Here is a 15,610-nt window from a genome sequence, read left to right as displayed (position 1 = left end):
CCTAGGCACAGGCTAGCCTAGCCTAGCCCGAGACACTAGCCACAGGACTACAACCCGATATTTTTTTCCTTACAAATATTAAAATATAAAAACAAAAACTTCGTGACAATTATTTCACATTCGTTCGAAGATTCCTAACAAGGCGAAACAATTGTCACGAAGTTTTTGTTTTTATATTTTTATATTTGTAAAAATAAAATAATGTGTTCAGTAGACTCGAATCAGTGTTTGATTTCTAATATTATAAGTTTAAATATGTAGTTCTACAAAATAAACACCAAATCAGCAAACTAATATGTTATATTCCTAATGCTAATAAACATTTCTAAACATTCCTATCACGAATACGTAGATACTCGTACCTATATCTGAAACCTGAATAAAGATACCTTTATGTAGATACCTATGAAAAAAAAATGGAAAGTTTGGATTTTTTTTTGCACAGTTGATTTATTTTCAGTGTACGAGTTAGGATGTAGAACTTCTATAAAAGCTTCCCATTGTAATCGGTGCCCTGGAGTCACAAATCAGAGGTTTTTTTCAACAAAAAAGATCAAAGCGCACTAGAGCGTAACTGCACTTCAGCAGAGCGATCTAGACAAAATTTGTATGGAGTGCCGCGCAGTATAGCGCAGCTATAGTGCGATTTGTTTCATACAAATCTAAATTATATTTCGTGTTTCCGCTACGCACCCCGCAGTGCCGCTGTAGTGCGGTTTGACATGAACGAAACAGAGTTAAGTCGCCAACTTTTAGAACAGACCGTTTTATTTTAATTAAAACCTGAAATCGATTCTCAGTTATATTGTAAAGCTGATAAAGGTCAAAAACAAAAAAGGAAATAGACATTAAATTTGTCTTTGGAAGTAAAAGTTTTATTATTCATTTAAATACTTATAATTGAATGCAAAATTTGATCCGCGTTGGTTGTCTAATTCTTTATCAGTTTATTTCGGTATATTTATTTCTTTCCATCTTAACAAAAAAAACTTCCAAATGTAATAATTCCGTAAATTAATTAATCCATGGAATGATTTCCTAGAAACTTTTAATACTTTATGTAATAATCTTAACTAAGAGGATTAAGGACCGCTAACTGGATTATCGAGTAAAAAGGATGAATTTTATTCTTACAAAAACCGAGTAATGAGATAATCCGATTTTACCACTCGATTTATCTCTACAATTCGAATACAAGTTAAAATATCAAAATCTTTGTCACTCTTTTTTCTTACCAAATGGCGCATAGGGCACTGCATGGTATACCAATCGTTGCGTATCTCGGTCGTTTTCCTTGGACAAAGGCAAAATGATTTGATTTACGTTCAAATATAAATTTGCTCCGAGTGACGTACCAATGCAGTATCTTGTGCACCATTAGTTTGAACTAGTAGTTAATTGTTTACAGACAATCCATACGCGTGTATGAACTCTAACGATGGTCGCCCGCTCACGCCTCACGCCTTGCGGTTTGTTCGTGACTTTTTGACAAAAAATCAGACCGTTATCATGCCCCAGCCGCAATATTCGTCAGACTTGGCCCCCTGCAACTTTTTCCCCTTCACAAAGATAAAGAAGGCTATAAAAAACGACGTTCCGCGACCATAGAGAAGAGAAAAAATATCTTTATCTACCGAAGTGTGACGAATTTAAATCTACCAACATGTCTATATATGTTTTCAGAAAGATAAGACTATCGATTAATAGAAATTAAATGGCAATAATTATTTTTCATAATGGCAATACTTCTTCCGAAGAGTTGCCATTGCCATGTTATTTCAAATGTCGAATCGTGATAGGACACATGCACCGTTTTTAACCCGAGTTTTCAAATACAACAAATACATAGCACTTAAACTTTACTCCACGTTCAATGCTAAATCAAAATCAAATTATTTCTCTTCCATATTTTAGATAGTTTTCTGTGATAAAAGCAGCCATTTAAAATAATTGAAAATTGATATAAATCGCAATTAAAACAAAAGGTCCTAGAATAAACACGATTTTTTTATATTATTTGTCAATTTCCGAGACGAAATGCTTAACTTTCCATTTATTTATATCTACCTATGATGACAAAGTCAGCTCTATCGACGTGTTCATATGTGTTTTCTTATCTAGTAGTGTATCTTCGTGATCACTCGGGAGAATTTATTTTCAACTATACCGTCACGGTAAAGGTATAACTTTCGTTTTTTTTTATTGTAGTTGCCCTCCTGGGTTAAGTTGAGGGCAGCATTTAATAAGGACCTCGTCAATTTCTTTATTTGGTCTGTACATCTTCAAGGAGACGACTCTTACACTCTTTTCCATAACTGTCCCTGTTACTACCAACTTTCCAAGATTCTTCTCGATTTTAAAGTGCGAAACATTTTGCAGGTTGACAGTTCCTACAGAATAAAGACGTTTATGCATCTTGGAGTTCACGGAATGCATAGCACCTGTCTCTAGAATCATATTTTCAAAAAAAATAATTAATCGTTTAATTACTTAAAACTTAGTTCTTCCGTTTTAGATATAGTCTGTGCCAGAAGTTTGAACATATAGAACCATGTACCCATTTGTGGTGTGGACACAAAAACTCTTCGTTATACTGCATCACTAAGAAAGGACCTCCGGTCGAAGGAACACAGTGTGGATTTGAAAAGGTACGCTAATTTTTTATTTTTTTTAATATAATTTATACCCAAAAGGCTGAGATGAGAAATAATAACATTAAAAAACACACCAGCACATCGAGATTAAAGAAAAGTTGTGAACTATTATTACATTACTAGGAATCGAACCCGAAGCCTTAATTCTTGAGGTACACCTTTTAGCTATTACACCGCAGGTGGGCGGCAAAGCAATTTAATTTATTATGAATGCAGGAATATATTAACTTGATCAATGTTTTTAAGATATTTTTATAAAAAAAATATTCACAGTTCACAATATGCACGATTATATTGACTGCTACATTATTAGTTAATGTTTGCATACGTACAACCTGTTTCCATTATCCATTTTTGAGAAATGTGAAAGCTTTTTTTATTTAATGAGGGTAATAAAATATGTTCAAATGTTAAATAGGTATACCTGTTTTTTTATGAATTTTTTCTCAATTTTTTTTTTAATTTCCATTTAATAAATAAATTTTCCACTTTTCAGTAATGAAGGTATGTACTAGTTTGCTCTACCACTACAGAACAGTACCAATCGCTTGCCAAACACAAGTCCAACCTGAACTGTAGTTGCATATTTCTATTTGTTTATATTTTGTAATTTTTTATTCAGTAATGCTCTTATTATTAAAACGTCATGATCTAAAAACAATAACAGCTTGTCCACATACCACACACCGCATCTGAGGAAATAAGTCTCCTTGGCGGTGCTGACATACACGGAAAATTGCTCGTTGTCAAACGAGAAAAGCTGCCCAAAGGAGCTCTCTGAAATCTGGTAGTTTTAGCATATTTATGCTGAAATAAAGTAATCCAGAAGTACATAATATGTACTTCGTTGGATTGAAAAAAGAGGGAAGTGAATTCTTTACTGATTGGGATTAAATTGATTGGACATGATCAATTCGCCGAAATGATACAAAATTTTAACAATTAAGAAGGAAAATATTTGACCGAATAAACCTTTGTATTTAATTAATAAACATCATTGCAAACCAGATGACTTTTTTCATACAGTCCAAAGCATATTTCATAAGCGTTATAAGCAATTTCAAAATAAGAAGCGAATAATTTGCAGTTTCTAGTGTTGCGATTTGGTATGCAAAAGATTATGATGATAACAAGTATTTTTTTTTAATTGTGCACTCTCTAGAACAGACCTTTGTTCTATAAATACGACCCGACCCGTCTACGTTAGTAAAATTTAATGGGTAATATTTCAATTATTTTTTTAAATTCTAGAATATTTCCTACTCTCTGAACGGAACCTGAAACATAAAATTCATCATAATACCTTCATGTCACAAAAATAATTAAGACACAATACGGTTGATGTACCAATGCAGTGCCTTCTGCACCATAGTTGCGGAAAGGGAATGAGATGATTGAAGCAAAAGAAAACAATATATACGTATCCACACACGCACACACCCTAATTTTATCAGACGAGTGGATTGGTACGGTACATGGTAGAACAGACGTAATCAATCGTTTCTAGAGTATTAATTTTATAGATTATATCATAATGAATAATCAAAATGTATGTGCTTCAAATGTAACATATAAAATAATTTTGTTTCAGTGGTGTGTTGATGGATATTGTCAAAACGTGGACGTACGTCTGTCGGGCGGGGAGGCCGGGGTGCCCAGAGAAGGGAACTGGGGTAACTGGACAGAATGGAGTCCCTGCTCGCGCCCCTGCGGCTACGGGATCCGTATAAGGAAGAGGAGGTGTGACAACCCACCGTGAGTTTCCCTAATTTTACTAAATAATATTCTTAAACAATATTTTGAACGCATCAAAATGTTTCTAGAAGTCATCCCCTAGGGAGTTATCAAGATTTACATTTAAAAAAAAAAGGAATAACCCGTTAAGCCTCTATTTTGAGGCTTGTCAGCAGGTGGAATAGAAGGGATATGGAAATAGATAATCATTTTAATAAAGAAGAAAAATATTTTTGAAATATATAAGGTTTCTGTGATCACATTACACACTTTTTTTAACGCGGATCATCTACTTAACACTTTGTATCCGGAGCCGTGTAAACACGTGATTATATAACCATGCGTTGTGTCCCGGTCCCGTGTTTTCAAGTGGTTTACCTGCTGTCTAAAAAAATGTATATTATTGACATCAAGTGACTTTTATTAGTACTTTTTTGCTGCTGGTAACCACGTGAAAACACGGGACGCATAGTTATTATAATCACGTGTTTACACGGCTCTGGGATACAAAGCACAAAAAAAGGAGTGAGGCACCCTATATGTGCGAACATTGCAATGCGCAATGTGGCTCTCCACAAAGACCAAAGTTGGCAAAACTATCATACAAAAATGACATATTTAATTGTTTGAAATAAATATGAGTAGTTTGAATTGGTTTAACCCAGTATTTTCATGATTATGACACTTTTAAGAAATCCTTCACAAAGCATGAAATTTCACAAAAATGGGCCGGGCACAGGGTAAATTCTATGTGTATTCGGCCGGTGCTCAAAGTGTTAACATTCCATTTTGAAGGCTTGTAATCAAATAAAATAATCAATGTCATGTAAAAGTAAACAAAATATCTTGTAGAGCGGATAATTTGCTTTCGAATGAAACAAAACTTTTACCATTTTGTTTAACTTTTAGTACTCATTTTTCAAATGAAAAAAAAAAGTCTCAACTTGTGTTAACATCTAATATTTATCATCCTATTATCCTTACAAAACCCGTGATTTGTCTTGTTATTCGGTGTTGTTTTTTACGTCCTGTTTGATTCAAACATAGAGAGACAGACTGGTGAATATTACAAAGCGGAACTGTCAATAAGTCGCGCAAAGCAGTCAATGACAGGTTATAAAGCTAGCAAAATCTCCAATTGTGATATACTATGTTTGTTTATTTACATATGTCTCAATAAAATCCTTTGAGAATCGAATCCAGTCAAGAAGATTTTGATAAAAATGACTAAAATATTGATATGTATTAGTAGCGTGCGGTGATTTTTTTCATATTTAATATACAAAAAATATTCATTAATTTAAACGTAAGTGTAAGTACATAATATATCAGTAATATAATTTTAAACGGCCAATTTTTCTGTGGTTCTGCAAAAACCAACTGCAAGAATAATAATCATTAATTATTGTATTATATATTATTTAATTTCGCGATATATATGTAGTTTTATTCTACACTTTTTCAATACAACACTTGCACAAAAGTTTGTTAAAAAATATCACAATGATATTCCAGCTTATACATATTTCCATTATGATTGAAATGTCAACACTGAGGAGTTGCCGATTTCTTTTAAAATTAATAATGGCAAAAACAACCACTTCGAAACCCGTCAAAGAGAAATAGTCATTCGGAAACAATAATGTTTGAAATACCAGCTTTTAAATAGACAATCTTTAAATAATATTTGTAATCTACAAGCTAGTTTAAGTACTAAAAAACTGCAACCGGATTAAAGATGTAACATTAAATGTACTATTTGGTATGGAAAAAAAAAACTAGATATAATCGGCTAGTTTCGTCGTTCATTGAGAACAGGCTGGGCGCTGGGCGCACTTTATAGATTTTCGTTTGTGTTTTGTGGTGGTAATTTATAATAAATAAAAACTATTTTCTTAATTTCCCCATTAAAAAAGTTAATATAAAACATTAATACAGGAATTTAAATAAAATGTTTGACTGTGCATAATGGTTTATTTGGACGATTCGCCCCTGGTATGTATTTATTTTTAAAACAAATGATTTCCTAAAGTAACATTTTTTTTCACATTATTAACAATAAAAATAATGATTCCTCACTGGGGTAACCTGTGCCGAAGACACTTAAATTGCATTTTACTTTTTGCATATAATGCATATTTTTGCATTTTACTTTTTGCATATAATATAATAATATGAAAAAAGGACTTAATATATAGAGAGAAATTTCAGAGAAAAAAAAATCTAAATAACTTTAATGACATGACAACATATTCTCGAAATTGAGAGAATTTGCATATAAAATTTCCAACAACCTAAATGCCATCCTGACTTGAGAATTTTACTAGAAGAACTTTTTTGGGGAAACGATGATTTAGAGTGAGTAGGTTTTCCATTTAAAGTTATTAAGTTTCAAACTTAGTTTTGAATGAGTTAATCTTTTGGGAATAGTTTGGGTCTTAAATCTTACGACTAACTTTTCTATAACCAATGTTATAATCAACACCCTGACAGATCGATTTACCCACAGATGGTATTTACGACTAACAAAATTTCGTTACTTCAAATTTTCAAAAAAGTTAAGTAAATAAATTTTATTACTTTCATATTATAATTGGGTATTGGATCCTGGGCTCGTATTCTGGATCGTTTCGCGAGGCAGAAAAGAAAGAAATTTGTAGATTTTTTTTGCATGCGACTACACTTTGCTTCATATATGGCTACACCAATCGCTAAACGTCAAATTAATGTCAAACTATGAAATATCATTTATAAAACTGTTTATATAACGGAAAAAAACGAATACGGTTTTGTCAATTCAATGTTATTAAGTGTTTTGGGTAATGCCTCAAATCGCAATAATGTTGAAATGAAAAACGTTGGCCATAAATATTAATTTTGCCTAAAATTAGATGAGAAAAGAGGAGTATGAAGAAGAAAAGTATGTATAATTCCTTGGTAAGAAGTCGCCTGAAATTTAGTTCCATCATTTGGTCGCCAATTGAAAGCACATACTCCTTAATGATAGTGAGCGTCCAGAAAAAAAAACTGCTATATCTATATCTAAGGGAGTATAGGTATTGCCCGCGGCTTTTCCCGACTGACTTCTTACTAGCAAAGCTGGGCTACCAACCATTGTTGGGGAGAAGGGATATTCATTTGGGTGTTCACTTTTTACAACTCATTGGTGGTTGCATACATATTTCCGATATTCTGAATGAATTCGGTATATTTGCCCCTGATCTTCGACAAAGGCAACACAGGTTGTTCTACCTACCACGACGCAGAACCAACCTGCCAATGGTTATGCCCGTAGGTAGAGCAATTGAACGTAGTTATGCAGAAAGCAGCCAGCAATAAAAAAGTGAAACTGAGATAATAGCACCTTTGTGAGAAGAGAGAATTATAAAATCTACACTACAGTTGGAATGTTTTTGACTTTGACAAATGATTAACAATGAATACATTCGTTTTTTGGTATTACAAACAAGAATCTTATTATGTGTTTGAACAGTGTAAATGAATTTTAAAGTACCGTAAGATTTTTCTTGTCCTGTGGGTGTTTTTTGCAAATTGAGAAATGCCGTTTTTGTGATTGACACTATTTTTAGAAGGTGATTTTTAAAGCTTTTTGTATAAAAGCGGTCCGGCTGTTTTTAGCAGAACATAAAATCGACCTCACTGCACCCGATAACACCAATATCTATTTTTTTCTAAATTGTGGACTAGCTGCTTTCTGCATAACTACGTTTAATTGTGTTATTCAATTGTATCGCTTCGGACGCCGATATATTTCATGACATTGGGATTTCTCTTAGGAAGGCAATTTCCAAATTGTAATATGAATGAATTTCAAATAACTTTTTTTTCCTTTTTTTTATTTAATAAATCTGGTGTGTATATTTTGTAATGTATTGAGAATAAATAAGATACTCTGTAATGTTCTCAATGTAACTTTTTAGTGATGAATAAATAAAATGAAAAGAAAAAAGAAGGTTATTCCTAAGAACTTTCTGAGGAACATTAATAGAGAGTAACAATTATTTTTTTCTACAAAACATACAGTTTAACCTAAAGATGGCTCTTCCATTAGTAGCCGAAACGTCGGAACGAATCCACGGGATCACCCAAAACAGATACATATTGAGATGGGTGACTGTCAAATTTGTTACTTTTTTTTTTTTGCACCACAACAGGCCAGGAGGCCTAATTACAGTGGTGAATTACATCACAGAGCATCCAGGCTTGAGTTCAGGCTTGTTCTCAGAAAGCTCTGTCTATGGGCTAATTATTGACTAAAAATGGTATGACCGCTGTGCCCCACAATCCCTATTCAACCGATATAGTCATTTGCAATTTTTTTTTATTGGGTATGATAAAAATAGGAACGAAAGGATAGTTTTGCTGAAATTGCTTTGGTGGGGAAAAAAAACGACGGAGGCGCTGTCAAGCATTACGGAAGACGAATAGTGTTTCAATGATGAAAAATAAGATTAGACAAAGACATTAGCTCCAATTGAAAGAACATTAAAGGTTATTAAAGGGTTTTGTTAAATAATTAATAAACTCAATTTTACAAATATTATTCCGGTTTCTTTTGGGTACCCCCTCGTATGTACAAATATTTTTTTATTTTGTCTTAAAATAGTACAAACATAATAAATGAATGCCCTAATATTAACTTATATCTAATTATTATTAAAACATATACTTATTATTTACATTTCTAAACAATATACGTACACTTAAAAAAAAACTTCTATAAAGCTAACACGAATACAATTACTTTTTAAAAACTAACTTATTTGCTAAAATCATGTTTTTTTAAACTGACATTTAAATGAAAAAATACTTATTTGCTGTCTTATTTCTAATGGTATTTACTTATAATATAATTGTACAACTCGGTGCATCAACGAGTTCTGTGTATTTGTTTTCCTACAAAATGGTAGTTTTACTTCGTTTTATATACGTGTTCACATTGATTAGAAAAAACTTTTTTAGTCAACTCTTTTAAGGTATAACCATGAATCATTTTATGAACAAAAAACATTAAATTAAAATATATTAGTTGACGTACTGTCATAATTTTTGCTTGTTTCAGCATCAACTTTATACTAGGGTATTTACTTTTTCTCAAAATTACTCTCATAGCCCTATTCTGCAGATCAGCAAGTTTATTTTTTTCCCTTTCAGTTGCTAAAAACAAAATACTACTACAATTATTTATATGAGGTACAATAATGGAGTTATAAATCATCCTGCACGAATCTACAGTTAGATATCTTCTGATTCTTCCCATAAGAGAAAACTTTCCTTGCTATCCTATTTGTCACATATCTTGTATTCTGTATATCTTTAACAACATCTAATGAAATGTTTTACCGCAAAGTATTTTAAATATAAATAAAAACAATATCAACTATGAATACGTTAATAATGTGTTCTAAAAAATAAGAATCCGATGTGTTTCACTAATATATATATACATGTAGTTTAGTGTCTGATAATAGTTGGGAATGGATTTAATATTCCTTTAATACTATATCCGGTTCTCTAAGCCTTCAAAGTTGTTCACAATAGAGATTACGGGCTTAATGCTTCGAAAACTTTTGTGTTTGATGTTCAGTTGCCGCAGGGTGCACATTCACGGCTGAAACTTTTACTTATTTTGCTAAGATAATAAATAGAACAACATAATTAAAATAAATTCAGATTATCTGTTACCCTTAAGTCCGTGTCCAGATGGATGAAAAATACCTCGTTTTTTTAATATATTTTTTTATTATTTTTTATTGCAATCAACTCAGTCAGACAAAATTGCATAACATTTACAGAGTAACAACAAACCAGACAAAATATAGGTTTCACATAGGAACAGTATAAAACAAATGGAATATGTTCGATTAGGATAAATTGTGAAAATACTGAAAAAAGAGATGATGAAAAAATACGTAAGAGAAAGTAAATAAAAAAAATAACTAAAGTTATCAACTAGTCAGCACGACGCTGACGCCGACGCGAAGAATCTAATAAAGGGATTTTTGCAAAGGTTTTCTTTCGACATAATAAAGCTCAGCCAATATCAAGTGAGGGTTATCACTCGAGCCCTTACCAGGTACTGCAGATTTAATAAACATCTTGTTAGAACCTCTCTGGAACATCTAGATGTAGATCTGCAGTGCAGATGAGGAAACGCCTATACGAATATATAATTAATATAATGATGTCGATGTTTTATTACGGCACTGAGGTGATGATCTGGCTAAACTTGGACTAAATGCTGGAGTTAAGTGACTGTGTTGAGCGGCCTTGTTTGGGTTGACTTTTTGGGCTGACTGGGCATTACCACGCCCCGCTGCCTCTTTATAGGCCACGTTCCTTTATTCTTCGTGTCTCCATGCGTGAATGTACAGCAGGACGTTGATCTTAGGTAGACGGACGTTTTCTGTCATATATTGTTAGTCTTGCAGGATTTAATGTGTTGTATACAATTTAAATTGATGACTTCATTTATTGGTCGTCTATCTATATTTTAGGTGAAATCATCGCACGTTTGTGTCATCAATCAATGGACTATGAACCCCACACATGTATATTGTAATGTTTTGTACATTAGAGTTATTCAAAAGGTCGTCGCATTCTTTTGAAAACTTAATAAAACGAATATTCAACCGAATTTATTCCAAACAACCCTTCGTATTGATTTGAAAAGAGAGCAAAAGGAAATTATTTTCGTAATGTTTTCACATAATTGGCCTTGGAGTCAAGAGATTTCATTGGATTAGGGACCAATTTATTATACCTACCTAATACTGGCGTTTAGGTCCACCTGGGTTTGAACATTAGGAATTATATTTGATATTTACTCGCGTCCCATTGAATAAATGGAAATTGAAATCCCTTGCCCCATTAAAATAGCGCTTGAATTTTCAATTAAGAGCTTCGAAACGAAATCGTATTTCAAAACTTACAAACAACAATCGTAAATAACAAGTGTACTTACTAAAATAAAGTCAGCTCTGCAAAAACTGCACGATTCGATTATATTGAGAAAATAATAATACAGATTGTGATTTATAATAATCATCGCTACAACTGTACCTTTATAAAATAATTAAAAACACGGAAAAAAACAATATTGTGAACACATTTTTTAAAATTATAAATCAGATAATACAAAGCATAATTCATATGAATTACATTCCCGGGAGTTACTTCAACTTAATTCGGAATTTAAATAATATTAACAACAGAGGTACAAAGTAAGTTTAACATCTTTATAACTAAATATATCACAACAATATATAAGCCAAATAAATTTTCTTACACAAACAAAATTAATATATAACAACGCTTTTAAGAAGTAAATAAGTGGTAAATCTAGAAATAAGAGAGATAAAGTCGTTAGCATCACATGTTACGCAGACATGTAACCATAGTGACAATGGTAATTCCTAATAATTAGAACACAATTTTAAATATTTAAGTTAAAAAATCTTGAACCACAGCGTTCTAAACTTTGAAGTGACTGAATATTAGAAATATAATTTAAACAGAAAATCTAATTTTAAAAACAATACATAAAGTCCTACTGGATTGCGTTAATGCAACTTGTCAGCAGATTCTTACAAACTATGATATTAATGTATCTTTTAATTTTAAAATGATTAAAAAAATTATATAAAAAAATAAACGTTAGTACGTACACACAAGGTGTGTCCAATAAATACACGAACCGATTTAATATGGTGGATATGACGCAATGTATAGCCCCGCTCACTAACTCACGTGTTGCCTAACAAGCCAATGAGCGGTCAGTACTCGTATGACTGTGAAGCTGTAGGCACTGTGCCTCAAATTTTTGGTAAAGCTTGGGTAAAGTTCGCAAGAAATTACGAATATGTTGAGGACTGTTTATTGTGAAAGTGCTCTGAAGATAACATCAGTTTTTAAGTGGATAACACATTTTAAAGATGGCTGAGAAGACGCCAAAGATGATGAAAAATCTGGACGACTTTCAACTTCTTGTGTTGATGAAAACATTGATCGTGTGCAGTCCCTTGTCCTGAAAAACTGTGCGAATGATTGTTGATGAATTAAACTTAGGTAAACCAACAGTGCACACAATTATATCTGAACATTTGGGTTTTAAAAAAACTCTGTCAAAAGTTATTGACGCCGGATCATTCAGCGTTTGTTGTCTGTAAATTTTTTTTTAAAATTCGATCACTACCCTTGAATATCCTCCTTATTTGCCAGATCTCACTTTCTCTGACTTTTTCCTTTTCCCAAAATGCAAAATGGTGATTAAGAGACACTATTGGAAGGATGTGGAAACAATAAAACAAGAAATGATGAAGAAATTAAAAAGCCTAACTGCCCAAGACTTTCAGAAATGCTTTGAACAGTGAAAAAGATAGTGGAACAAGTGCCTAGCAACGAAAAAAGAGTATTTAGAAGGAGACAAAACTAATGAAGAAGAAATTTCGTAAAATATTTTTTTTATGATTCTAGTCCGCGTATTTATTGAACATATCTCGTATGCCAAAATTATGTAAAAGATAATGATAAAATTAAAAACAAAATGATCTAGATAAAATCAAAAATAAAAGCTAGGTAAAAAAAGCACGTTCCTAAAGTTAGATCTTAAGCATAGGCTTCTCTCCGTGGCTGATATATATACACGATTGTATTATTTTTAGGTATTTTGTAGTCTAAATTATTTTTCGTATTTATTTATGAAATTCTGGAGAGCTAGTGAATTAATCTATTCGGATAGAGACGTATTTTGAGAAACCAGCTTAGACTATAACGGGAAAAATATTTACAGATTTATACAATTATTCACATAAAAAAAATACAAAAACCATTTTTTTTCCATCAGTAGATTTTGATATTTATTTTCTATTCTTGTGATGGACGGCAATTATGGCATATATATACACAATGTACACATACTATACACTAAATAAAATATATTTTTGTAGGAATATATCTCCAATTTTATTTCCGTATTCAATAAACAACATTCAACTGGAAAAAGTCACAGAGATTTGAGATCTCGGTGTCATATTTGACGAAAAACTTGACTTCAAAAGCCACATCAACCGCATTACTTCTAAAAGTTTGAAACTTTTGGGTTTTATTCTTAGAACTACAAATGATTTTGAATCAGTTGAAATAATGAAACTCTTCTTTATCCTCGGTTAGAAGCCAATTAGAGTACAACTCTACTATATCACGAAATTTACATAAACGATATTTTTTGAGATTCCTATATTTCAAATTGCATATTCCTATAGAACAAATAAACTACATGTTTTTGTTAAATTATTTGAATTTACCTACTCCGGGTGATCGCAGGACAAAAACAGACTTAATACTTTGAAATAAAACCATCAGTTCTAAATTCGATGGTTGCAAATTCCTGGATTAAATAAATATTAACATACCAACACGTAGAACTAGACAAAATACTGTATATTATTGTCACCCTTCTCAAACCAACTATCTTTATCACTCACCTATACCGCGTATACACAGACAAGGGGATGAATGTACTTCTCATTTAGACATTTTTAACTAGAGTCTCTGTGAATTCGAATCATCTTTTTATAAATATTTTATCATGTTCTACAGTAACGATTCACGATTAATTTGCAAAAGCTACTTATGCTAATGAAACTGCTGTTAATTCATTTGATGTTCATAATGTACCGATATTTTTATATGTCCATGTTTGAATATAGTTTTTTATATTTGTATAACTGAACTTAATATAATGTTATGTTTTATATTGTAAAAGGCATTTGTATCGTATAATAAATAAATAAATCAAAGCAACATGTCCGTTAATTAAAAAAAACTAATTTAGCGAAAACGTAATGTTTTTTTACAATCAAACCGCGAAAAAAAACATAGAGACTTTAAAAGCTTTCACAGCACCTCCCACTGCAGTATTTTCAATTTGTGATCAATCAGATACATATGGTCAGTGCGTTCATCTTTTTCTTGTTTCCCTCCAAAAAAAAAACAAATAAAAGTTTACAATAAAAAACAGATGCAAGATTTAAAGAAATGTTAGTAAAGTGGCCACTCAACCCGGCATTGATAGATTAAAAGCCTTGACTTTTATGTTCCATTCTCAAAACAGTTATCCAACTCTGTTGTAATATGTTGATCTTGATAACTCTTTCGAGTATTAAATCTAGTGCTTGTCTATAAAGATTCGTACACTCTAAAAATATTGGTAATATGATTTTCCACCACAGACCAGCTTGGGGAGGGGCGGATTGCGTCGGCCCTTCAGAAGAGAAACGCGTGTGTCGTCAGAGCCGAAGTTGCTGGCAGTTGCCCACGTGGGACCCAAGGGCGGATCGCTGTGCGGCCCTGCCCTCCCAGGGCGGATACCAAGACTGGCTACCCTACGACACGGACGAAGGTATGATTTTATCATGCTTACTAAAAAAAAAACCTTCATTGTTAATGGTGCAATTATGGAAGATGAACTGTTGTGTAGCATTCAATGCGGATATATTTCTATAAAGGTCACCAGCTGAAATTCCGTCCCTCACCCAACAACAAAATTCAAACAACAACAACAAACTATCACCCCGTTTCCCCATAAGGGTGGGCAGAGAGGATAGAACGCCACATTACTCTATCTTTGCATACAGATCCAAATATTCTTAACCGTTCTTTCGCTGTCCATTTGTTTTACATGTCTAAACCAGCGCAGAGCTCCTTTCTTGATTTTGTTGATATTGCTCACCTCAGCCTTACATAATGTACGGATCTCAACATTTGTGCACCTATCGTACATAGTTTTACCACAGATTCACCTGAGAGATCGCATTTCGACAGCATTTGGCTTACTTTCAGCCCTGTTTTTCAGTCCATACTTCGCTCCCATACATCAGGGTCGGGACCAGGACTCCGTTGTGAACTGCTAATTTTGCCTCTTGCCCTGTGAAATATAAACCATTTACATTATAATTTAAAACTTTTATAAGTACAAACAAAGCTAAGTATATTCAATATTCTAAAAAAGAAATACAAAATGTAAAATTACTGGAAAAGTTCAGGATAGGCTTGAGGTCTTGGATTAGCATAAAGTATTCAAATGAACACTTGGTATATAATTATGAACGCAATTTTAACGCGCGCATTTAGTACGTAAATACGCGCTATAATGAGTGAAAATTGCGTTCATAATATCAGCCCTTTTGTGATCATTGTCC

The 15,610-nt window shown here is 32.5% G+C and overlaps 1 protein-coding gene across 1 annotated transcript in view; it reads left to right on the top strand.

Moving 5' to 3' along the window:
• LOC148279493 (A disintegrin and metalloproteinase with thrombospondin motifs 1-like) overlaps nucleotides 1-15,610 on the top strand; it is a 72,168-nt gene that overhangs the window by 23,161 nt on the left and 33,397 nt on the right. Inside the window, 3 exon segments of the mRNA XM_088229845.1 lie at nucleotides 2,516-2,648; nucleotides 4,246-4,409; nucleotides 14,642-14,811. Of these exon segments, the coding sequence (XP_088085971.1) occupies nucleotides 2,516-2,648; nucleotides 4,246-4,409; nucleotides 14,642-14,811 (467 nt within the window).

This window comes from Micrasema longulum, unplaced genomic scaffold, assembly GCF_059751315.1.
Source record: "Micrasema longulum isolate JH-2025_06_02 unplaced genomic scaffold, ASM5975131v1 h1tg000718l, whole genome shotgun sequence".
NCBI lineage: Eukaryota > Metazoa > Arthropoda > Insecta > Trichoptera > Brachycentridae > Micrasema > Micrasema longulum.
Note: the sequence above shows the minus strand (reverse complement) of the source record. Positions and strands in the feature narration are given on the sequence as shown.